The 27,615-nt window shown below is 37.9% G+C and overlaps 1 protein-coding gene across 1 annotated transcript; it reads right to left on the bottom strand.

The window, feature by feature from the left end:
- Nucleotides 1-542: 542 nt before the first annotated feature.
- On the bottom strand, nt 543-27,615 carry syncripl (synaptotagmin binding, cytoplasmic RNA interacting protein, like). The gene is made up of 12 exons (XM_079633076.1): nt 27,420-27,615; nt 23,321-23,485; nt 16,796-16,914; nt 15,954-16,061; nt 15,730-15,843; nt 12,872-13,048; nt 12,189-12,324; nt 9,680-9,885; nt 6,758-6,907; nt 6,567-6,688; nt 3,324-3,678; nt 543-1,869 (listed from the first exon to the last, which is right to left on the bottom strand). Exons 2-12 carry the CDS (start codon nt 23,472-23,474, stop codon nt 1,831-1,833), a joined length of 1,680 nt encoding a protein of 559 aa, XP_079489202.1. The 5' UTR covers nt 23,475-23,485; nt 27,420-27,615; the 3' UTR covers nt 543-1,830.

The following is a 27,615-nucleotide window of genomic DNA, read 5'->3' as shown; positions in this document are numbered from 1 at the left end:
TGCTGTCCATGAGCAACAAGTTTCATTACGATCGGACAATGCGTCAAACAAATATACAATATTATTAAATAGGTGACGCTAGACCATTTAATTGGCTTAAATCTCTGGATTTATCTTTGAAAAAACTATTAAAATCATTTTGATAACATTACATAGTTAGAGAATTCTGAACAAAAAGCAAATATTTTAATAATAATGAATCATATTTCATGCATTATACCGCCACCTAGTGTCGGAGGGATCTGTACCCATCCCAGCAAATTTGAGATCTCTACGACTTGGCTTTTTTATATATATATATATATATATATATATATATATCCCAGACTTTTAATAATAATTATTAGCAAAACTGTCCAACAATACCTAATTATTCCACCGAGATTCCTGGAGTGGATTGCCATTTTTGTGTCATACAATTTTTCTTTTAATAATTAGTTCACAAGAGATTGTGGGCAAGCTTTACTCTACATGACCAAACACTTACAAACCGCATGTACTTATCTTTCCAGACAACAAGATGACGACAGTGAACAGGTTTTAAGATAGAATTCAAAACCTTTATTACAAAAATAAGTTACACTCACCTCATTTTACAGTATAAAACAATTTATTTGCTGGAATGCAAAAACATTGTTGGCCACCAACAATAGTTTAAAACTGCTCACATCTTGTCAAAAGGTTGCAATGTTACAGCTTTATCGAGAGGGAGTTAACTGTGTACAAAACCGGTTGAATGGTTCGGTCACCTGCTTGCTATATATGGAATATAAACTGAAGCTGCAGTGTCCCTTTTTCTCCAGAAACAAGTTCATCTCATGCCTGTGATCGCCGCCACTGGAAATATTAATCGTTCGACAATAGTCATGATTGATTATAAAACCTACATAATTCATTGTTCGCAAGAACTGACCGAAAAAAGGACACTGCAGGGCTTAGCAAACGCAGCGGGTGCGTTTGTGATGTTTAAGCCAATACAAAAGTAACATTTTATTCCAAACTATCATACAATCATACACCCAGTAACTACATAATCTGAAGGAGCAAGGCAGCTAATTCAGTTGAAAGGAGGATAAAAGCAGGGCTTGTTCCAGCTCATCATATGAGATTCATTTGCATGCCCAGTTTTACTGTTTGCAATGTCAGAGCAGCAGCGGATTGACTATATTACATTAAGAATATCTTCTGAGCTGCTGCTCTTGTGCATATTTCATAAGAAACAAGCCCTGCTCCTATGCTTTTTTTTGTTTTTAAGTGTCCCTATTTACAGTACAGGCAGGGTAGTTGAATCCTCTCTACTGAGGTAGTTAACCGACCCTTTAAAAAGACAAGTTCTGAAAAGAACCACGTTCCTGGAATGCCTGACGTGTCCACGTGAGGCGGTTACACCAAAACCCCGCAGATGTTCTCTACCAGAATCCAAACGTTTTTAGGTTAACATGGACATTCCCACAAGAAAAAATTGTAGTTAGCACAAAAATATACATCAGCATCAAGCTCCTTTGAGCCACTTCAAACGCAGGAGTAGAAAAGAAAAAGTGCAAAACACATCTGACGTATTGGTATCCTTGAGAGTCTGAACTTCAGTCCCAAAATGTGGCATGCTTAGGCGTTGGCTATGTGACCGGGCGGGGGGCAATTGTGAGTTCATTTATTTAGACGGGCTCCGAATGTGTAAACGGCAAGTTGGGGATTTTTTGGGACTCTTATGGTTTGTTGGGAGTGGCAGTACTGGAGATATGCTTCAATACAGGCTGGAATATCATGAGTTTGCTTTAACCTTATGAACACTGGTAGCATCCGGTGTAACCCCATACAACAAGTCAGTCTTCATACTACCTGGTCAGGACCAGCCTCGACCCCCTTTCCCTGGTGGAACAAAAGACACGCATGCTTTATTTATGCAAACACAAGTAACGGTGTAAAATCAGTCCGGTTCATGCAGGACCTTCACAACAAAGTCTCGGAAAAACCCAGTTACCAGAACATTTTATGAAGACATCAGTGGCATAATATCCGGTAACACTTTATTTTACAGTGTCCTTGTTACTTATGTTACATGTACTTACCATAGTAATAACAGTAAATTATTACATGCAACTAACCCTCAACCAAACCCTAACCCTATAGTAAGTACATGTAGTCGCTTAATATTACTCAGCACTTAAATATATAATTACACTGCAACAATGACACCTTCAAATAAAGTGTAACCCGATATTAAGCAGCTCAATTTGCTGGAGTGCACCTGTTACTCTTACAAATAAATCATTACATTTGCGATGCATTACAGCGGAGGCTGAAAGACAAGATCATTTACAGCATAGCGGCTATACATTTCTATCATTAAGCTTCATGAAGAGTCAATCTTTAGACTAGTTTTACAATCCTCCTTTGAGCATATGAGTGTGTTAATACAGGGGGTTTAAAAGCCTCTAATTTAAACATCAGGAGCAAAAAAACAGTTTTTAAATGGTAAGTTTACATGATGATTGAATATTCTTCCATTTGTTTAAGTGAAAACATGCAGGGTTGGTTTTTAACTTGATTTTTAGTGTTTTACTTTTACATTTTGCATTTGGAGAACCTACTTTGCGCACACAACGCCATTTCAGAGCAAATATTAGTGATGCAACAAAATTTAAGTTTTGATTTAGCCGAGAACCAAAAATAAAAGGTACTTAATAATCAATTAATCAAGTTTATTTAATCAAACACTCAAAAAAAAAAAAAAATGTACATTGCACATAAGGCAGTTTTTACAACTTTTGGTTTATGTTTCTAATCCATTTTGTTGAAATATAAACATTTAAACGGTGTGGTGAAAACTGAAAACAGACTAAAAGATCTCTGTTCATCAAAACGAACAACAAATCGATATCATCAACCCTTTAAAACGGCTTCAGCCGAAACCAAAAATTCATTTGTTTAGTTACTGGAATTTGATTGCACAATTAGCGCAAACATAAAAAATATAAAAAAGCTGAATAATAATGATATTTTCGCTATATTGCCCAGTCCTCATTACTCAAGAGTACTTGCAGCAGACTAACACAAACCAGTGTACTTAAGTGCTGTAAATTAAATTTCCATAAATGAAAGGAGAGTGCAAACCTTTGGTCCGTTTCGTCCACAAGGTGCCTTGCATATGTAAGCAATATGAAAAGGAGGGGAAGCAAAAACAAACGCCAAAACATGTGTTTTGATCACTACGTCCTTTGTCATGATAAAGTCTACTTTAAAAAGACTACAAAAATCTAGCCTACAGGGTTTCAAAACCTCCTGCCAACACTGCAGGAGTGCTCCACCCACACATCACGTACCACTCGACATCTCTGCTGGACTCCTCGGGATCCTCGGGCTCTGCTGGAGCCCAGACCCGGGCGCGGGGTGAAGCCGGCCCGGCCTCGGGGGGCGCTCGAGCCCCGGCCTCTGGACAGTGTGGGGCCGCGGGATCCTCTGTTGCCTCTTCCTCTAACGTGAGCTTGAAAGTCATCGTAGCCGTAGTAGGGATCGTCGTATCCGCCTCGGTAGTTGTGATAGTCATAGCCATAGTAATCGTAATAATCTTCATAGCTGTAATAGTCATGAGGATACGAATAACCCCGAGCGCCTCGGCCTCTCACTCTTGTCGGGGCATGCATGTGCGGTGGGCCGTAGTAATAATAATCATCATACCTGGAAAAGAAATGCACATGGTTTACAAACTTTTCCTGCTTGAATGTTGATTATTTCCTCATATTCTCCATTGTTGCGGCTCCTCTTTTCCCATTCTGTCAGTAACGCTCTGTTTACTTCCTGTCTATATGAAGCCCCTCCTTCTGAAAAGCACACTGTGCTCTCATTGGTCGGCTGGATCAGTGTGTTATCATTGGTCGAGCGCTTCGAGTGTGTTTGGGAAATGTCCCGAACGTTTGTTTTTTTCATAGTTTGGCTGGTTCTGCGACTTATAGTCAGGTGTGACTTATATATCAAAATGAATTAACACTGACTGAGATGAACCGAGAGAAAACATTACCGTCTACAGCCGCGAGAGGGCGCTCTAGTTAGCGGAGTTGTTCAGAAGCGACACAGAGGAAGAACTCAATGTATTCAGTGTTGTGGAGTGAGATCGGGAGCTTGGTGAACTTGCTTACCGGTAACTTGTTGGACTCGCTGGCTAATGTTAGTTTAGCCTATTCAGCCTCCCAGTATATGTTCTTTATGCTATTGTGCAGCTGAATAACTGCTAATGTGTTACGCTAACACACCGGACACCTTCAGCTGTTGTTCTGTGTGCTGTTGTGCAGCTGAATAACCTTTCCAGATTAAATGTCTGTTCTTGGTTTTGGATTTTGTGAAATAAATTTCTAAATAAATGCGACTTATAGTCCAGTGCGACTTATATTTTTTTCCTCTTCATGATGCATTTTTTGACTGATGCGACTTATACTCCGGAGCGACTTATAGTCCGGAAAATACGGTAGATACAGTTAAGCAACACAACCAAAAGTCCTGTTTTCCTGAATACCATCATGATTGAAAATGAGACCCTGATTTCATTCAACAGTTCAGTAAAAAAAGTAGTTATTAAGTCACTTACATTTTAGATGCGATATTGACTGTTTTTGTTTCGGTTCAGCAGCGAAAATATTTCCAAACAAAGTTCACAGCAGAACCAGAGCACATCTCACAGCAACACTCAGTGTGTCATTACTAGGGGTGTCACGATTCTCCAAATCCTCGATTCGATTACATTTTCGATTCTAAGGTCACAGTTCGATTCGATTTTCGGTTTTTAATCTTTTTTTTTTTCTTTTTTTTTAGCACAGGTTGCTATGCCATTTTTAGACCAAACTTTTATGCATAATATCTGACCTTTGTTCGCAATGTACCACACTACATTGTCAAATGTAAAACATGTATTAAGAACATAATGTAACAATACTTCTTCAGTCAATTGGAAACTTAAGCAAAATAACCTGCGATCTAGTTTCTCTTTTGTAACGGCAGTCTTCTTCACAGAAGATGACATTCAAGTTCACAACAAAACAAACAAACAAACAGTTTAACAGATAAATCTATGCGTCGCGCAGAGCCACGTCTTTAAAATTATAACACTTTATTCTCTGAGTGTACACACACACACACACACCGGCGGCGCCATTCGCCGTCTGTCCGCGGCGCCCAGCAACGGCTCAGGACCTTGTTCAAAATTAATCCTGCCGCGCCAGAGAGCGCCATTCACATTGTATATTACATTTATTATAAATTAATACATTTTATATACATTTATTTGTCTCAAATCGTCGTTATGACTTTGCTGCAATAAACATGTTTTACATTCATTTACAGAAATCAGCTGGTTGAATGAAAATTGCTGATGTTATCGGATTTTCAGGATACATTCAGTTAACGGACGCTCTCTGAGATAGAGATAAAGTGCAGACTAAAGCAACGTTGTACAGTAGCCTCATAACATAGACATATGATCTTAATTCCATAATGTCCTTAAACATAATATTGCAGGCCACATGAAAGTGCGCGTCCGGTGTGTGCGATACCTCGAGTTGTCATAGACGCGCCGCAGCGCTTCTCGTGTGTACGATCCCTCGAGTTGTCATAGACGCGCCGGCACTTCTCGTCCGGTGTGTGTGATACCTCGAGTTGTGACATAGAACGTGACATGGGGGCGTGGCAGCATCGACGATTCCATTTTTTAATTCGATGATCGAGATTGTGACTTAATTTCGATCGATTTCGATTTAAAATCGAAATCGTGACACCCTTAGTCATTACTGAATGATTCAGCGTTTTGAAGAGTAGGTTGAATAAAAATTTAATTTACCCAATCATAAACAACTGGCTCAGTCTTGAACAGATCGGCAGTTTAAAAAAAATAGTTTGAATGAGACGCTCACTTGATAATTAATCAACGTTTATATAGGAAAAAAAGCTTAAAAGCTTGATCCTATATAGTGATCTCTTCAGAAGAAATGTTTGACTGTCTATAATATATATAATATAAAAAATATCTATATGTGACCCTGGACCACAAAACCAGTCACATGGGTCAATTTTTGGAAATTGAGATCTGAAAGCTGAATAGATAAGCTTTCCATTGATGTGTGGTGTGTTAGGATAGGACAATATTTGGTCGAGACACAACTATTGTAAATCTGGAATCTGAGGAGCAAAAAAATTTAAACATTGAGAAAATCTCCTTTAAAGTTGTGCATTTAATGTTCACGATTGTGCTGCACTCACTCACAAAAATACATGTTTTATATATTTACGGTAGGACATTTACTAAATATCTTCATGGAACATGATCTTAATATCCTAATGATTTTTCGCATAAAAGAAAAATGTATAATTTTGACCCATACGATGTATAGTTGGCTATTGCCACAGATATACCCGTGCGTCATGTGACTGGTTTTGTGATCCAGGGTCATATGCGGACTTTTGTTCTGATATTTTAAAGTCACTTGTATAGAAAATGCTCCCGTGTTTCTCCATTTGTGTTCAGTGGAAGAGAGTCATGTGACAAGACAACGCTCATGAGCGGCTACAAACAGTCTTACATTTGAGTTTTAGCAGCTTGTCTCTGGGCCTTTCGCTCTTTCCTCTTCTGATCAGGCGGCTTTGCAAAGACGATTTCAATTTGTTCCCCTTCCAAATCCTTCCCATGCATCTCAGCAAGAGCCTGTGGAAAAACACTGGTTCAAATCTGTGCAGAAGTCACCAGCAGCGATGCAGAGGAAGAGGCGGTTACCTTAACAGCGCCGTCTCGCTCCTCAAAGTGGATGAAGGCGTAGTCTTTAAGCTTTTTGACCCTTTCCAGTTTGCCAAACTGACAGAACGTCTTCTCGAGATGCTCTTCCGTTACTGTGCTTGCCAGGTTTCTTACAAAAAGGACTTTGACCTAAACGACACAAGCAAAATAAGCTTCAGTATAATTAGACCATTTCTGATTCGAGACTGTCGTGAGGAGAAAACTGTGAGTCACAGGAAAGTACAAATATTTTGCATAAACAGGCCAATTTAAAACCATTAAGATTTTTTTGGGATAATTAAGCACATTCCCTTCAAATTATTACAAACTCACTTTCATTGCTGTAATATGTCCTTTGTCATGTTTTATTGATTCTTTCGCAGTTCTCATTTACATAATGCAACTTTTCTTTTACAGCTACCTGGCTGATCAACCTTTGCTGAACTACTGCCATCAGCATACACATTTTATTAATGCATTTACTAGTGGTCAACTGATATACATATTTTGATGGCCAATGCTGATATCTTAGAGAGCAGAATGACCGACAGCTGATATAAAGCCCATTTAGGCTTTTTTTAAATATCACATTATTAAAATAATTTTTTTATAAAAAATATATTAAATATTATATATATATATGTGTGTGTGCGTGTGTGTGTGTGTGTGTGTATGTATATATATATATATATATATATATATATATATATATATATATATATATATATATATAAATAATATATTTAATATTTATTAAATATAATTTATTTATGTACTAAAATCATTTGAAAAAAACTTGGTAAAATATAAATAAATGCTGTTTATTTAATGAGTGTAAAATAATAATAATAATAATTAGTGTATTATATAATTGAGTGTAAAATAAACTGTAAAACTTTAGACAGCTACTTCTTGATTCTGTAATCCAATTATAATATTTTTCACAAATAATTACAATAAACATTAAGATGTTTTGCAATCTAAAATGTACATAATTAAGCACATTCCATTCAAATTATTAAAAACTCAATTTCATTGCCGTAATATGTCAATTGTCATGTTTTAATAATTCTCTAAGAATAATTTTTTTAAACAAAATATACTTTACATATATATATATATAATTTTATTTTATTTTATATGTGTGTGTGTGTGTGTGTGTGTGTGTGTGTGTGTGTCTGTGTCTGTGTGTGTGTGTATATATATATATATTAGGGCCGGGACTCGATTAAAAAAATTAATCTAATTAATTAGAGGCTTTGTAATTAATTAATCGAAATTAATCGCATTTTAATCGCATATAAATATTTGACCTGAGAACAGTGAGAAGTAATTTTTTTCACATGGATTTTTAGTATACCATTGAATAATGACTGAATACATAAGCTTAAGCAACAAAATATTGTTTATTTTTGTTCAACCAAGTCCAGCAGACCAGTGCTATTTTTGCCATTAAGTGTAACGTTAGCAATAGCCGTTCCGGATTCCTTGTTGCACAGCTTGCACACAACCACGCTATTATCGACGCTTCCATCCGTTCGTTTTTTATAACAAAATGTCCCATCCACGGGGCCAACCAAAGCGGCCTCGTCAGCTTCTGTGTTCATGTTCACTGTGGTTTGTTGTTGTCTGAAGTTATCAAGTTATGAACATAAACGGTTATGAACTCTATTGGTGCTCCAGTATAATCGGTCCACCTAAACTCATCCAGTGAGAAACGTTCCGCGGTGCAAAAATAAGTGCGTTTAAAATGCGTTAAAAAATTAACGCGTTATTTTTTGTGTAATTAATTTGTGTAACGCGTTAAAGTCCCGGCCCTAATATATATATATATATATATATATATATTACACATTTAAAAAATATATTTAATATTTATTTTACATATGTACAAAAAAATCATTTGAAAAAAATTGGGGGGGAAAACTTTGTAAAATATAAATAAATGCTGTAAAACTTTAGACGGCAACTTCTCGATTCTGTAATCCAATTAAAATATTTTTCACAAATAAAGATAATGATGCTAAAAACACATTAAAAGAACATAAATGTTTATTAACAGTTTATTCTAATCTGGTGATTATATTTTCATGCACAAAGTACATGAATTGTTATGCAGGCTGTGCACACCAGACGAGCTGGATTCACCGAAGAGTGTTTAATTTACTTAAATGCTTATTAGATATTCAAAGACTTGTTTAAAAGTGTATTTATTGAGTAATTATCGTATGGTATACTTCGTTATTTTTTATACCCTGCTAATTTCGGCCTTTATCACTTTGCAGCCGTAGTCTGTGTTACTGGGCTTGTGGGAAAGACTGCAGACTTTAAACGCCTGCCGAGCGCAAGTATGGAGAAACCGGAGCTTGGTTTATTTGTTTTCAGAGTTGACGAATGCATGCATTAATTAGTGGATTCTTGATGACTAACTAACTATGTTTCATATTAATTATATAGTGCTATTATGCATTAAAAATAATGTGTGAGAATAATAAAGTAAAAACTGACATTCTACAGGTGAAACTGGGAAAAAAGTTATATGGTGCAAAAGTTCATTTATTTCAGTAATTCAACTTAAAAGGTGAAACTAATATATTATATAGACTCATTACATGCAAAGTGAGCTATTTCAAGCCTTTATTTGTTATAATTTTGATGATTATGAGCTTACAGCTTATGAAAACCCCAAATTCAAAATTAGAATATTGTGAAAAGGTTTTCATAATCTGTAAGCCATAATCATCAGAATTATAACAAATGAAGGCTTGAAATATCTCACTTTGCAGGTAATGAGTCTATATAATATATTAGTTTCACCTTTTAAGTTGAATTACTGAAATAAATGAACTTTTGCACCATATTCTCACCCTCACCTGGACACAACATGCTACTCTTGCACTGTGCTAACAGAAAACGGCGTACCTTGGCCATGACTTCGGGATCGGGGTCTTCTATGGGGTCGGCCCATTCTACCGTCACCACGTTCCCCCAAACCTTCACTTTGCCGCTCATTAGCCTGCGCCGCGCCTGGGCCGCCGTCTTATGGTCCTCGTACTCTAGGAAGCAGAAGCCTCGATTCTTCTTTTTGTCATCGGGCTGGTGATATAAGATGACGTCATTCAAGCCCTCTGTTGGGATTGAGGAGGGAAGATTATTTCCTGGAAAACTGTTTTGGCAAATCAAATACATCACACTTCAAAACTCAACTCTTCAGTTTATCATTTAAAAAAAAAAAACACTCTCAGGACTCAAACATGCTTCAAAACAATTACACAAACACACACGGGAGATTCTCAGCGCAGACATGCTGCTGTTCGAGGAGCAAACCTCAGTTTCAAGAGGACAGGACACACACACACACACACACGCATGAAGCATGCACCAATAGCATCTGCTAATTCCCCGTTTTCTAGATTTATTAGCATTACGATTGTTTTAACTTCTGAAAATAAAGAATTGTGTAAAAAAAAAACACTATTGTTCTTTAATACTCTTTATAGTGTATTACACTAGTAATACGTATTGTATTTAATATTTTAATTTAGTATTATTATTATATAGTCATATATAGATAGAAGCACGAAAATGTGGGCATTAATACGTACAGATTAAACTAATATATTATATAGACTCATTACATGCAAAGTGAAATATTTCAAGCCTTCATTTGTTATAATTTTGATGATTATGGCTTACAGCTTATGAAAACCTTTTCACAATATTCTAATTTTGAGCTGTAAGCCATAATCATAAGCCAAATAAGTTTTTAATATTTTAATATATATATTTTAATTCAGTATTATTATATAGTCATATAGATAGAAGCACAAAATGTGGGACAACTTGTGCAGTCCTACAAACAAAACTGGTGTTCCTTATTAAATAAAAAATAAAACCATATTTTAAAATTGTGATTGCAATATTCAAACCAGAAAAATCACACTTCGATTTTTTCCTCGTCTGATCGATAATGCATGTACACAATTTTTCGTTTTATGAAATACATACTTGCGCTGCATTTTAGAGGTTAACTGATTTTAAACTGATTAATTTCTACAATTAAAAGTGCTAAATCTGTCTGAGAACCTATTAGTCAGCCAATAGTTTTTTAAAACAATAATATGAACAAAAGCTTTCCACTTAAAGGATAATTCCAGTATTTAACACCTTGAGTCTATATTGTAGTTTGTTTTGGATGAACAAGAGTGGTGGACAACATTTTTTTGACAATGGTTCCTCTCTCTCGAGTTTTTGACTATAATAGAATTGGCCATGGACCCATTTAACATTGGAGTCAATGTGCATGTCCGAAAATATCATTAAAACAGCCAATAATGTTCGTTTACAAAACTGTTAAACTCACCGAGTGATTAGTGGTGTTAGTTGATGTTCCAGAAACAAAAAGTGTTGCGAAATACAGTTTCTGTCGTGTTTTATTCATCATTTTGTAAAATCCCATTGAATTCTGTTGAAGGACTGAGTGCTCGTTAATATAAATGCGCTACCGGAAACGGAAAGGGGGCGGTTTACATTTGGTCGATGTCGTCTTTTTGCTCACTTCCGTTTCTCATAAGGCTAGCGAGCAGAGCAACTGTGCTCCGGGAGAGTAAGCCAAATAAACAAAGAAAACCTTCATTAATTGTTACTTGTAATATGAAGTTGAACTCGACTGTGACCGTGAGTGTCCCGCGAGACATAAACATCAGTTATCGCCATCAAGTGGTCAGGAGTGTGCTAACGCTTCAGATTCAAATATTGAGCGGAAGTTACACGGTTGTGAAGTGTCTGAAAAAATAGTTCCACTATAGCAAAATAAACGGATTGGAATCATATATTACGACGATATATTGTTTATAATCATCAACGAACACCACTAACCACTAACTGAGTTTAACAGTTTTGTAAACGAACATTATTCGCTGTTTTAATGACGTTTTCGGACATGGCCATTGACTCCAATGTTAAATGGGTCCATGGCCAATTCTATTATAGTCAAAAACTCGAGAGAGGAACCATTGTCAAAAAAATGTTGTCCACCACTCTTGTTCATCCAAAACAAACTACAATATAGACTCAAGGTGTTAAATACCGGAATTATCCTTTAATGTTAATAGTCCTGAACCTTTTTAGAAATCTAACAGTAATTAGTCTTAGTTTAGTAATTATTAAATGAAATAAATTTGATAATAATAATATAAAAAAAACTATATACAAATGATGTACAGCAAAGCGAGAAATACAAAAAAGGATAAAACAGGGATATCACGCGTTGGGCGCGAGACACACATTTCAACCCGTTCACACACCACACCTAGTGTTTCTCACGCTGAGGAGCTAATGCTAACTAATGAACCTTACTGTAAAGTGTCCTGATAATCTGTGAAACCGAGATGTCAGTCGACCTCTAATGATAGTCAACACCAAAACTCACCGGTAACTTTGGCAAACTCCTCCACGATCTGGTCCTTAGTTTTGCTCTTCGGGATGGACCCCACAAAAAGACGATTATTGGCAACAGAGATGCATACGCCGATGTGTTTACCAGGTCGAATTTCGTTGTTGTTACACTGCAGGAAACATTACAATCAGAATCCAGAAGACCAGCACTGACCAACAGTAAACACTAGGGGTGTCACAATAGATCGCAATACAAAAATGCAACAATATGTAGAGTATAGTTCACCTAAAAAAAAAATTTTTTAGTTTTAGTGTCAGTACTACATTAAACTACTATATAATGTTAAATATAATGTAATGGGGGAATATTTGTGGGTCCTGCTAATGTCTGCTGTTACCAGTAAAAAGTGGACAACATTATTTTAAATATATCTAGTCAGTGAAAGCATATTCATCTAAAATAATTCTGTATTTTCAGCTTCAGAATCATGAATATTGTTATTCTGGAGTCTCTATTGTCCTGTGCTTTGGGTTTCCAAGTCCAAGACTATTAATTTACACTCACAATGTAAAACCAAATGTAGCATTTTAATCCAAAGCACATTTTTTGTTAACCTTTTATCATATGTCTTGGAGTATCGCAATAATATTGTGTCGTGATATGTGTGGAATCGTGACATGAGGGTATCGTCACACCGCTAGTAAAGAGTCACTCACTAGCTTGACGGCTTCTTGCGCCGCCTCTTTAGTGCAGAAGGTGACGAAGGCGTATCCGCGGTTCAGGCCGCTGAGCGGGTCCATCATCAGGCGCAGGTCCCAGATCGGCCCCGCCTTCTCGAACAGAGGGACCAGCTCATCTTCAAACAGATCCCGAGGGATCTTTCCCACAAAGATCTATGAACATGTGAAGATATCATCAGACCAACATTAGCCATAATAAAAAAGACTGAAAACATTCATCTTTAGAGTTTGTGCATCCGTCATTTGGTCTTGTTTGTTTGTGTGTTTGTTTGTTTATTGGTTTATTTAAGAGGGGACAGTGCAATTTCATTAAACACATGAACAAAAATGGTTAAAAGTGTTGGGGAAAGTTACTTTGAAAAGTAATGCATTACAATATTGCTTTACTCCCTTAAAAAGTAACTAAATGTGTTACTTTTTTAGAAAAGTAATGTTACACGTTACTTTTACACTACTTTTTTTCCACCTGGGCGGGGCTTGTATTTTTTGTAAGAAAAAAAAGTTATATTTTTGGGCAAATGTAAAGACCCTTTCACACTAAAAGTGAAATAATAAGCCTCAGGCTGAAGGAAATGCAGATTCATTCCTGTACAGCAGAGGGCGCCGCTCAAACAAAACTTATTCTGGATCACAGAAGAATAGATGCAGGAGAAGAACGTTTAACACTTACTTTACCAACAAAAACAATCTAGTCATTTTTGCTTATGGTTTAACTGAATCATCGAAGGTCAGAAGCAAGTACATTAGTCATTAAAGTGTTGTTATTTGCTACGATTACTTGATTTTGGTACTTTATTTACCAAAAATGACTGCCTCATATGTGTCTGAAGTCATTTGAAAGGCTATTGTTTGCTTAGGTCTGTTTATATTACCACAAAAAAAATATCTGATTGCTCAACTAATTGTCAAAATATTCAACCGTTTACTGGATTACCAAAATAATCGTTAGTGACGGCAACAATGAATTTGTTGGTGGAAAGCCAACGTTTCCCTGCCATAGGCAACAATGACATTCACTGTCCAAATATGATCATCAGGCTTTTGAGGAAGGTGTATTTGTTCATCTCTCAATCATCATTGTATTGCATTGCATGTTTTAAAACTACAGAGCTTTGATCATAAAACTAATAATTTAAATTCCATCGTACGAAGACATTTTATTGGCAGATATTTATATTTAAATGCATTTAATGAAAGTAGTCTGTTATAATGTTATAAACATCTCACTGATTTACATTACAAGCACCCAAATGTCATCTTATGTTTTTGTCCATATAAATATGAGCAATTGCACCAAATTGCATATTTTTGCTCGGTTTGGTCCTCTAAATAAACCTCTAAAGTTTTTATCCTTCATATTTTATACTATACATGAGCCACAAAACTTGGTTTTAAGAAAATATATATTTTTCTGACTATTATATCATATGTCAGGCTTCACAGGGTTAAAAATATAAGACTTGCACAGAGTAACTGGACAAGTGTAAAACTCCTCTTTTAAAACCCTTTTCAGTTCAACAAAGCTTATCATTTATTTGCCTTTCGCTTGCTAATAATGATTGGAAGTCTGATTCATTTCTATGAAAAATTATTTCGGATAGTTTGCTTCAATGAACCAGTTAAAAAAAAAACACGATTCAGAGGTTATGTTACGTAAGGCTAATGCTGTTGCACTGCACAGACTTGACGTGACCGGTCTTGATCTTTAAAAAATATATTTTTTAAACTTCTTTCTAATTAGCCAATGATAATCCTAAAAGAAAACGTGTTGAGAGCACAAAGAGCCTATAGTAAAAACAACTTCTGCATGCATCTGATGGACAGATGAACCGTGCTCTTATCAGTGTAGATGTTAAAGTTGTGGATATTTCACTGTTTGCTTTATATATTAATCCTGTGCTAAGCAAACCGCTAAAGGAAACTTCATCATTCAACTGAATTGTGCACATGTATTTTAGACACTTCATGTCTAGTTCCATCCATGCAATAAATGCATGTTCATGAAAAAGCATGTTCAATTTTTTTATATCCGTTTTGCGAACACACATTTATGTGACCAGGGACCGGTTTCACAAAGATAGACGTTGACTATGGCTTAGATATAGTAGATAGTCAGACTTCAGATAGACATCTAAATCAGACCGTTTCACAAAGCACTTAAGACTTTGACTATCTTAAGTAGGACTACACTGCAATGCATTCTGGGTAAACTAAGACACTTTTCAAAACAAAAAAAACATGGCGGATCGAGTAACATTTTACGTGGGAAATTTAGCGGAGAATGTAGTAACAAGAAGAAATGTTTGGAAAAAGACAGTTAACAGCGTTAATCCGACCGTTGAGCGTTAAAGACGTACAGAAAAGATACAAAAACGAAACCGACGATGAAGTCCTCATTATTATATATTTCCAGTAGGTTACTGCGCTCCCTAAAAACCCTTTCCCTTCTCAGCGCTCTCCACTTTGTCTGCCAACCACAAATTATGAGCCGTTTTCACTTTTCTTTTGGCTGTTTGTGATGTAACTGATTGTTACTTTACACAGTCTTACATAGAGTCACAGAGTCTTAGACCGAAGTTAGCCTGGGGGTAAGGTGTCTAATTGTTTTGGTCTAAATTAAGTCAGTCTTTATTTTTGTGAAACAGTCTAACTTGCACTAGACTAGTCTATGAGCACATTTTAGACTTGTCTAACACTATAGACCGGTCTAAAATAGCTTTGTGAAACCGGCCGCAGGTGTACATGGAAACGTTTTGGATCGCGATCCGATCTGAGAAAACACATGGCCAGGTGTAAATCACCCCAGTGTGTTTTCTGGACTCCACAGCACTAACCTCGGTGCCGACGGTGGGCTGAACCCCGGCATGGGTCGACCCGGGAGGAGGACCACCGTACTTGCGCTGGCCTGTCGTCACATCCAGCGTATAGCCGGTTCTCTCCAGCAAAGCCTGCAGAGGTAGCAAATAAAACACTGGCCCGTGAGACAGCTCCTGAAGTCACTGTACCAGCAGACGGAGAGAGATCAGTGAACGGGCAACAGATGGGGGAGTACACTTGCCTTGATCTTGGCCTCATCGGGTCCTTTAGTGGAGTCTGACACTTTGGTCCCCTGTTTCTCCCTCTGCCTGTACGTCTTCATCACGCCACAGAGGAACGCACTTTTATTCTGTTCAAAACATGAGCAACAGGAGTGTGTTTGTGTGCCTACAACTAAACATCCTTGTAAACCAGTGTTCATTGTTGTCAGCAAATTTTGATTTAGTCAGTCTGGATGCTGTTTTCAGTTGATGTGTGGACAAAACTTAATCAAACACAAACTATCCTTAATTTATCAGGAAGTTGACTTATGATAATTACAGATAACTTGGATAAAGTTTTTCTTTTATGCCAAAAATCATGAGGATATTAAGTAAAGATCATGTTCCATGAAGATATTTAGTAAATTTCCTACTGTAAATATATAAAACATGTATTTTTGTGAGTGAGTGCAGCACAATCGTGAACATAAATGCACAACTTTAAAGGAGATTTTCTCAATGTTTAGATTTTTTTACTCCTCAGATTCCAGATTTTCAAATATCTCAGCCAAATATTATCACATCCTAACTATACATCAACGGAAAGCTTATTTATTCAGCTTTCAGATTCGCAATTTTAAAAAAATGACTGGTTTTGTGGTCCAGGGTCACACATTTGTAATTTTTTACATTATGTTCATAATCATATATACTTTTCAATCCATGCTTTGTCATTTTAGCTATTATGATTTACAGAGCTCAATTAAAGAGAAATCGTAATGTGTCAATAACAACGAGTGCCAAAAACATGCTAACCAAAAGAAACCCGGAGAAATGAAACATTAAATGTCCGACTGCGTTAGTTTTGCGTTCTGGGACGTACCTGAACATGTGACAGGTCGCTGTCTTTGAACTGCAGGAGAACTTGCAGCGCCCCTTCCTCATTGAACTCTTTCAGAGCCTCAATCGCTCGATCGTCGAGATCGCTGTGAGACACGAGCCCTGCGCAAAAACACACACTTATTAACCCACTGCAATCGGTCCATACATTTCACTTAACTGGATATAAGATACTATTTTAACATCCTGATGCCAGACGTGATCTGAGCTACTGATGTCACGTGTAATTTGACACAGCAGAGCCGAGCCATTGACTGGACCTCATGGACACAGAGAGACTTTATAAGCGCTAATCATCGAATCACAGATGATGATTTTGTCACATGCATGCCTTGTTCTTAAAGGAGTAGTTCACTTTAAAAAAAAAAAAATCCTGATAATTTACTCTCCCCTACGTCATCCAAGATGTTCATGTCTTTCTTTCTTCAGTCGAAAAGAAATTACGGTTTTTGAGGAACACATTCGAGGATTTTTCTCCAAATAGTGACTTCAATGGCAAATAATGGGTTGAAGGTCCAAATGTGAGTCTTACGGGGTTGGACAACATGAGGGAGAGTAGTTTCTTTATTTTCAAGGATAGCCCCTTGAGATGTACCATCTCATTTTCGAGGGGGTCCTTACAATAATGACAAACAAAACAAGATAATAAAGAGTAAATATTAAAGATAATTTCAAACACATAAGTACAAAGACACACACACACACATACCCACGCACACTCCAACAATGCTCCCCGAAACTAGCCCCCCACCCCATCACCAGCCAATATTGCACAAATTACTGACATAATTTAAATTTTTGGGTGAACTAACCCTTTAACTAAGCGGAACGCATCCAATATAAGAAAAATCAGACATTTATACAAAATAAACATAATATTTCAACTTATATTTGCACAAAGTCACGCACAGATGAACTTGAACTAAGTTACATAGTCAGAATGTTGAACTCATGTTGTGGAGAAAACTAAACCCAAAGACATTTTATAACACAATAGTGTGTGCAATTATAACTAGAGATGCACCGATTACAATTTTCCGGACGTTTCATAGAGTTTGACCTGCCGATTCTGATAAAAAAAATTCAAACCACTTTACAGCACACACAAATATTTATTTTCTATAAACTTTTTTTAATAAAACACCATATAGGCCACTTGTACCCAAACTGAATAATAAAAACAAGTTTTAATGGATACATTTTCTATAAATATTTTTGAATGCACTCATTGATTAACATGCACGCCGGAAAAAATACGCGCTGCTCACGCTTGCGGTGTGAAACGTTTCCTAAATGTGTGTTCTGTGTGCACGTGTGATGCTGATGTTGTGCGATGTTAATCATGGGGCGCCTGAGTGCATTTGACCAGCATTAAATCAGCATATGTCAGACTGACCAGCCCGTCACGTGAAATTCGGCCAATTCTGGTCACCAGCCGATCAATCGGTGCATCTCTAATTATAATGTTATGAATATGACAGTCCCGATCATCATAGTTATTAATGTTGTGCATTACGGTTTGAGTGGGCGCTGACGCTAAATCTGATAACTGGTAGGTAGTGTTGTCAAAGTACCGGTACTTCGGTACCAAGTCGGTACTGAAAATGTTACGCTATCAGCATTTCTGTAGTATATTGGGTCCCCACTAATAGGCGCTGCTTTCAGTCGCTCCCGTGTTCATCTAAGCGCGGGGCTCCAGACTAACTTTTTACTATGAGCACTGTAGCCTATTATACCACGATATAGTGTCTGTGTGCATTAAACTGCAATATACTATTTAAATATTAACCCTGCATGTTCTGCTTGTCTCTGTGTGAATGAATGGTGCAGACGCGCGGTTTCATTTACCTCACACACACACACACACACACTGAAGCACGAGTGACGCTCGCGCTGTTTTCAGTCTCTGCTGCCTCACGATATGACGACATGATGAAATTCATCTCCAGAGCCGCTCGCCAGAGTCACTTCATGAGCATTTTACCGTTTCATTTGAGGAAAACTATCGTCATATCACACACACACAGAAACTCAAAGATCTCCACGGCAAGTGTTTTATCAAAAGCATTGTCTGGTTCTCAATTGCTACTCATTAGTAGCTAGCTATAAAATAAGTTGGAACAAAAATAAAGTGCTTCTTCATAATACAAAATGGTTGAAAATAGATGCAGTTTACCACCAATATCATGTAGAACACAACCGGTGAAAACAAAAAACATCTATATTTCTCAGTCAGACTCAGTAACTTAAAGAATAACAAGTTATGAAAATAAAGTGCTTCTTTCAAAATGAAAAATCGTACCCCAGCTACCTGGCGATGAAGCAGCGATAGACCGAGGTGTTTCTTTTTTTTTTTGCCCTCTCGGGCACTGCAGTGTGTGTTGGTCTGCAGCTGGCGGCTGACTGTACGTTCACAACGCCGCCGACTCGAGCTGCAAAAAAGCTATGGCCGCCCTGTCAAGGACGCTTGTCAAAAAGTACGGGGAATCTTGTTGACGCTTTGGCCGCTCTGACGTAGCAGCATTCACAATGAAATGTAAACAGAAAAAACAAGCAATGCATTCGGCAGTTTAGGATATCGCACAAGATTTGTCAACACAGAAAACATTTCATCACTGGAGAGTTTTTTTTCCGACACCATCGTATTAATTGATTTTGATATGCGCGAGGGAGAGAGAGAGAGCAGACAGCGCTCGGGTGAGTGTGCGCGCGCGCTCTCTCTCTCTGCTCGTTCTTATATACCCTGTCAAGCGCGCCCTGTTAATCTGACAGGACATAAAAACACATGCAAATGATACACTTTCACTCTATGATGGTTAAACTGTGCAATTAATTATTTTTTCTCGGAACTAATGTTTTGGTAGGAACGAAAGATCTACCTCTCATCCATATTTGCTTCCTCTTTGTTTTAGTGATTTGCCGCTCACGTTCAAAAACCGGCTGCGTGGTGACGTCCCGTATAGGCTAGTTACAATAATGGAGGCGAACAGCCAGCTGATTTTATTTATTTATTAAATCGATTCTTGGACATTTCAGATCGATTCTTAATCGTTGCAAATGAGAATCTAGATTCTTCTGTGAATTGATTTTTTGGCACACCCCTAATATTTACAACATGTTTTTGAAGCGCTGATCATTGTAGCCAATCACAGACATATATGATGAGCGCGTGACAATGGCCGGCCATTCCGAGGCGTTTACGATTCTGCTCAACAGCGCTCAAAGTTTCAGTAAAATTTCAGTACCGAGGTCGGTACTTTTGACAACACTAGAATGCACAAGTGAACGTGACTGTGATGGTCAGAATGCGTAACTCGCTCTTCCCTAAACAACACGCTGAAACACGGCGACTAAACCCAGAGAGTTCACAACCTTACGTTACAATACTTCATTATAATGTCATGTACATGACAGTCCCAAATAGTTATTAATGTGCATTGCTGTTTGAGCTGCGCACGCTAAAGATAAAGATGATCACTGGTACAATGAAGCGCTTCGCAGCATCGTTCATTAACTCAAACAAACGCGTCCTATTTGAGATTAATATATACAAAATAAACATAGTACACCAAACACGTGTCCTAACCAGACGCGATGCGATAAGATTCAAGCAACAAATAATTTGTCTGTCCACACTAGACGTGACTACGAGATCCGTAAAAATCAATAAAACCCAACAGCCAATCAGAACGGCGTGTGGGCGGAGTATCACAGCGAGTGCACAGCCAATCAGAACAGCGTGTGGGCGGATTCTCGCTGCGAGTGCACAGCCAATCAGAACAGCGTGTGGGCGGAGTCTCGCGGCAAGTGCACAGCCAATCAGAACAGCGTGTGGGCGGAGTCTCGCGGCAAGTGCACAGCCAATCAGAACAGCGTGTGGGCGGAGTCTCGCGGCAAGTGCACAGCCAATCAGAACAGCGTGTGGGTGGAGTCTTGCGGCGAGTGCACAGCCAATCAGAACAGTGTGTGGGCGGAGTCTCGCGGCGAGTGCACAGCCAATCAGAACAGCGTGTGGGCGGAGTCTCGCGGCAAGTGCACAGCCAATCAGAACAGCGTGTGGGTCACAGCATGCAGCACACAGAGTGATATACAGTATCTGAATAAATTGTATATTAGGACAGACATCAGAGCTTAATTTACTTCATGTTCTTAAGCTGGGTGTAAAGTGAAAACTTAAATAAAAATAGGCTGGAGGGAAGTGTTGGCAGGACAGATGAACTGATGTCAATTGATAATGCCTATCAACATTTACTTGTTGTAATGTTGTTTTTCGTTGGTTGTATACAGGATTCTGACAGTAATGAGGCCTGGGGCCAGGTATCTGTTGGGTTGCTGACTGTCATCAGTGAAGATGCGCCTCTCTCTCCAAATCATCTCCATCTTGACCCAGTGTCTACTGCCATCATTCTTGAAGGAGGTATTGTAATGGACATTCTCCAGAACCTACCTCAAGCACTTTGCCTCTTGTTTGGGCTATGCGCTACACTTGGACTACCCTAAAGCTATGAAAAACACATTCAACGAGTGATGCTTGGCCTGGGACAGAACAAACTTGACACAGTGGATGTTTTTCCACAAATGACAATGTTGTGTACTGTATATTACTGGGAGATTATTGAAAAACAATTTTGGTACCGTTGTATATGTGCAGATAGGCAAACATTCCGCTGTCCGTTCCGTTGTTCACACCCCTGGGTGTTGCTTTCACTCTGTACTTTGAAGAATGTTTTTATTTTTATATTTTATGGCAGTGTAATAAGCGTGTGTGCGCATTCTAGTTCTTTAAGAAGACATTCTGGGGTTGGCGCTAATACCTTGACATTGATAATTTTAATCTGAATTTTGTCTTCAAGTGGTACTGATCACTTATAGTAATGACTAACATTTTAATCTCTTCGAAACCAATTAGTATCTCTATCAGCTGTCTAAAGTACAGATTTGACTGTTTTCCCAGTACACATCTCTGTACTGGATACACTCATAAAAACAAGTATATTTCTCAAAAATTCATATTAATACATATAATCCGGTTAAAAAAAGTTAACTTATCAGCCAAGTCAAGAACTCAAAATTGTGAAATCCTGTGCCAAAATTTGATTGATTGAAATAACAAGGTTTATCTGGACAAATAAGATGATAAAATACAATCAGAATAAAATTAAAAATGTCAAGGTAATGTATACTTTATCAGATTCAAAAGGTTTTAAGACTTTGATTTTAACATTGGAAATTAAATACCAATGGTTAATGTTCAAAGAATAAACTTGTTTTTCAACTATAATGTGGTTGTGTGTTAAATATTTCTATTTTATGATACTTTATACTTATTCTCTGGTACATTTGTGACAAGTGTATAGTGAGTTCGCAGAACAGAGTTAACATATAGGTGAGCATTTGGTGTTTGAGATTGAGAATATCTTCTGAATAACAATGTCAATTGATTACTGTAAAATTAATGTTTGAAGTACTTAATTTACAGAAGTAACAGTTACTTCGGTTTGCATGGTTTTAACAAGTAAATCAGAATCGCTTTAAGTAAAGTTCACATGGCATTACTTAGTTGTTTGAAATAGTAATTCTGAGTAGACTATACTAAGTCAGGAGTACATCGCACACATTTATTTTAGTAACTTAAACTCAAGAGTAAGTTTACCATACTAAACAAGGATTTGTTAATACAACACGCAATACCGATTCCACTGTACTTAGTTTTTTAAGTGCAATCGGTTTGCATGCTTTTTTTGAGTAAGCGGAACTAATCGGATTTTACAGTGTGCAATTTCACAACTCTGTCGCATCTCTCCGTCGCTCTGCCTCCCGCTCTCACACACACACACACACACACGGCGCCGGCGCCCCCCTTCCACTCAAGTCACTTTTTTAAAATCCCCAACAGCGTGAAATGAGTCCCGCAAACGCGGCGCCGAGGAGCTTGTATGTAATCGGCGGACAAATGGCTCCTTAGTTTCGAAATGGTTCAGGTACAAGGTGATCGCGTTGAAAATAAAGGCGTTTGTCTAGCATTAGAAGCTCATTTGAAACATTGCCGCGGCTCATTTCAGAAAATGACAGCTCCGAACCGAAGAGACGCCGCTTTAGTTTGAGGTAACTGTTAGTGCTAACAATAATAAAGAAAGATGATCATCATCACCTTATCTGTTACCACTGAAATGTATTTGTAATGTATTTTCATATTTAATCAGCATTCCTGTAGTCATGTTCTCATTATAAGTTTATGAAGCCAATATTGCTGCACATGTTGAACTTCTCTATATCTTCCTTTTCCTAAGTGATTCCAATCATATTTCAAGCAATTTAAAATACTACAATTATGCAAAATAATTATTAATCTTTTTTATAGTCATTTCAAAGTCATTTTCGGGTTCGGTTTTCGGCAAAATGCATCCAGAATTTTCAGTTTTGGTGCATCTCTTGTAATAATAATAATACAGCAAACAGTGGAAGTTGTGCCAGGCCCAGCCGGTCCCGAGCGGCAGTGACGCCTCACCTGCGATGTAGATCTCGTCTAGCTTGACGGCCACTTTCCTGGGTAAGCCGGCGTCCAGCAGCGTCTGGAAATGCTCTGAATGGGTCACCGGCACCGCAGCCGACGACTCCACCGGTTCATCCGTGCCGTTCCCATTTATATGCTCCGTGGCCATGTCTCCGGGACCTGAGCGGAGGAAAGGGCCAGATTAATCCAGAACTGGGTCAAAGGTGAGCGATCTTAACAGACGGGGACACACTGCAGGACACACTTGTGAGAGTTTAATGATGATACAGTCACACCAAAAATTCTTCAGACACTAAATATAATTTGATATTTTTTAACTAGTTCCAAAAATTCTTCATACAGTGGACCAGTAAAATCAGACCATGTTTGTCTTTAACTGTGTGCTAATGCTCTTTTTACACACAGACTGAACACAATGAAGCATTGCTTGGTCACTGGTTGAGCTAAACTGGTATTATCTAATTGTGTAGTTAAATTTACCAGCTGACAGATATTCAACATAACTCATGTGTGAGACAGTCTAACAGAAGGACGGACAAAACCTGTCAAATATCAACTTATTGCTCATATTTATTACCATTTTCTAAACTATAGCGAATAAACCGTGATCATGTGTGAGAAAGTGTCTGAATAAAGTTTGGTTTGACTGTATATCGTTAACACAGTATACTACACAATGTTTATCGTTAGAGATTTTGCTATATCACAGTATTTAATAGCACTATAGACACTTCAGAGATGAAATACATGAATGAGAACACAAAGAGCGGGACGTGCTCGGTGTTAAACACACGCAGCCGCGGAAAACCTCTCAGCATGTGATCGCAAACTCAGTTCTCGTTCACGTCTTATTGCACATATATGCGACTAAATCTTCACTGAATAATGTCTATCATTAGCCATTCTCAGATGTTACTCACCAGTGTGTGTGTGTGTGTGTGTGTGTGTGTGTGTGTGTGTGTGTGTGTGTGTGTGTGTGTGTGTGTGTGTGTGTGTGTGTGTGAGAGGCTAGGCTAAGTATAAGTTGAGCATGCATAGATATCACTCGCTGAACACTAAAGGTGCGTTCACACTACAAGCGACACGATACCATTCATTTCAATGGGGAGCGGATGGGGCGTGTCTGGCGACGCGACAAAGTTGAGATCTGTTTAACTTTATGCAAATGAAGAGCGACTTTTGGGAGCGACAACCAATAGGAGTGAAGTCAGTGGAGCGCGCGTAATCCGAGAAGCTAATTTTAGCCGTCAGAAACTGTCCTATAAGTTGTGATATATCTCCGTGTGCATACAGTGGTATTCGCCGTACTGACTCCGATCCTGATTGGTTTCGTGAGCCCAGAGACCGGTATTTGCCCGTTTGCTGCAGTTAAATAGCCGCGATGGCAAAGAGCACTCGCTGTTTCTCGTTCATCTTTAATATTATGCATGTTATACTGATTACATTTATGTTTAGACTTTTCCTTCCAAAATATTTGTTTGTAACAGCATGAAAACGGATATGTTGTCTACAACATGGAGTAACATCCGTGAATGTCACTCACAAACATTACTAGGCAACCAGTAGCGGGAACGCCCACTAGCACTAGAATCGACGCGCTACATGTAAACGATATTCTTTAGTGGGCGGGACTAATGCGTAAACGGCTACATCTTATTGGCTGGCGCTCATCGCTGTTTTGATTTCAGCAAATCAGTTCGAGCGAACACTGACAACGTGATTAATATTCATGAATCCAGCAGCTCATCAATCCTTAGTGCATTATATTGTTATATTAGTAGTAGTGCTGTGTGTGCAACGATTAATCGCATCCAAAATTGTTAATTAAAAGTTAGTGTTTACATAATATATGCGCGTGTGCGGTGTATAATTATTTAGTAATACACACACAAGCATGTAGGCTATATTTAAGAAATATTTGCATGTATACCGTATACATATTTATATTAAATATTAATAATTTATATATATAAATAGCACATTTGTCTTACACTTGCATGTGTGTATTTAAATAGGCTACACAAAATAATTAAACAGTGCACACACACACATGTAAACACAAACTTGTTCAATAGCTCAAATGTACTATAATATTTTACATCACTATAATATTTCTAATATAACAATTATTACAGTAATTGTTTTTATAGACATTATATAAAGTATACATCTGTCACAATGTCAATATGAGTCTACTGAAATAAATGTATTGTATTTTATGTACAATAAGCCGAATAATTACGCAACCCATAGCAACACGCAATGGCAACATCATCTCAAGATAGGCTGAAAATTATCGTCTATAATTGACATGAAAAAAACCCGACGAGTTATTCGTTACAAAAGTGCACATATAATATGCTAATCATGGATGCTCAAACAGACCTCATTGGTTCTCACGCGTCACGCATACTTTAGATATTTTAATCTTACAAACTGCTGATAAAGGACAAAAAGCTACTCATCCCTTTTAATATTTTTTTAGGACACAGAGATGGTCTCAGATATGAACGATTGCCACTGATATATAGCTCTTTTTTTGCCATATTGAGATATTGAGGCTGCTCATCGACTCAAAGCATTGTCTGGTTTATTTATCAATATGGCCAAAAACTGGCAGAACTCAAACATCAACTTTCATGTTACTTGTATGTACTAAACAGCTTTGATAAGCACATGCTATACAGTACTTGTGTCAACTGTGAGAATGAATGCAGTAATTATTTATGCACAATTAATTTCAACAATTTAAAGTTGCCATCGTAACTATCCTAATGTGACGCATATCTGAGCGAAATAAAAAAAAGTAGGGCGTGGCTTGATTTGTGTCAGTTGGGAACTGATTGGGTGGGCGTGGTTTGCTATTGTCGGATCTCATGTGAGTGACAGGTTATTGCCACGCCCTCGTCTCAGAGAAGAGATGTCGCTGCAAGAGGGAGGGGAAGATATTCTGATTCAAGATTACGAGGAAAAAATGAATTTAAAACAATAATGATGCATGAATAAAAAATTTTTTTTAATATTCCAGCCAAAAAAAGTCGTTTAAACGTAAAGACAGAAATGTGTTAATGTCTGATATTAATTTTATAGCATTTAATTCAGTCAAAAATGCACCGAAATGACATACACCATGTGGTACAGTACAAATATTTCGAGTGTCCCTTTTTATACGGTCCCTCATTTTCCTTTGGCGAATCCGGCAACGCTAATTCTGTACAGAAAATTCGTGTTTGACGAAAATAATATTCGCATTCATGTTCCATCGTATTTATAGTAATATTTTAGTGTATTATATTTGCAATAGTACTTTAAAGAACACCCTTAGCGGTTTCGTGGTTTTTATCTGTATTTCATCACTCAGACGTCCACGTGTTCCGAATAACTCCCGCTTCACGAGCACGAGCACATGACGTTTAGCGAGAAAACGGTCGGTCACGATATATCAGTGCAGTTTACAAACCGATGACACATTAACGTTGACAATTCATTACTTTGTTGGATAACATGATTGATTTCGTTTATTTAGATAGTAAGCGACTGAGTCAACCCGTTTAAAATCAACTTCACACACACAAGTCAGGGTGGATAAAATGAGTAAATATCATGTATTCTCATCGGGCCGTGTCTCTTTGTTGTGTCAGTGATGACAAGAACACACTCGCTAGGCCACAACACACACTCGCTACGTGGACACTCTGATAAAGCCTGTTTCAGCACCTCCACTAAGTCTTTCAATCAGAAATCACACGTTTTCTTTCTTTAAAGGCAAAAGAACAAAACAAGTTCATAGTCATGGCTGGACGTGTTAAATGTGTTTATTTGACAACGTGTGTGTGTTTGTTAGGGGAAGGGAGGGGGGGGCGCCATCGTGTTTGACCAGCAACCACATCAATGACTTTACCACACTACTTTTACGTGCACAGAAAGCAAACAATAGTCCGTGAATTATGCATAAAATGTGTAAGAATGCCGCTCGTCTGATATGTGATGAGTTGAGCCGCGCGCGTGCCGGTGCGATCACTCTCTACTCGCTACGGAAAGCCAAAGCATCACTTCACCGCGTTTATGAAATCTGAAGAGAGCGTTCTCATACCTGTCAGTTAATATCTTGGATTATGTTGGGATAAATCCAGAGAGAAATGTACTGAAAGAGGATAAAGTGGCCAGATCCCGCCGTGTCTGCTGATATCTCACTCTTTTCAATAGCTCTGATGCAAAATGGCGGCGAAACTCATGCCGCGGGAGTTTTTTTCCGCTTCCGGTTGTACGGGGTTTCTCACACAGCCATT

The sequence above is a fragment of the Phoxinus phoxinus genome, assembly GCF_949152265.1.
Source record: "Phoxinus phoxinus genome assembly, chromosome: 13".
NCBI lineage: Eukaryota > Metazoa > Chordata > Actinopteri > Cypriniformes > Leuciscidae > Phoxinus > Phoxinus phoxinus.
This window is presented reverse-complemented; position numbering and strand designations above follow the sequence as displayed.

Coding starts and splice junctions, on each gene's coding strand:
- syncripl (XM_079633076.1), bottom strand. CDS start 23,474: ATGGCCACGGAGCATATAAATGGGAACGGCACGGATGAACCGGTGGAG. Junction 15,844..15,953: donor CCGATGAGGCCAAGATCAAG/GCAAGTGTACTC, acceptor CTACCTCTGCAG/GCTTTGCTGGAGAGAACCGG. Junction 3,679..6,566: donor CAAGCTGCTAAAACTCAAAT/GTAAGACTGTTT, acceptor TTTCTTTTCCAG/GTATGATGATTATTATTACT.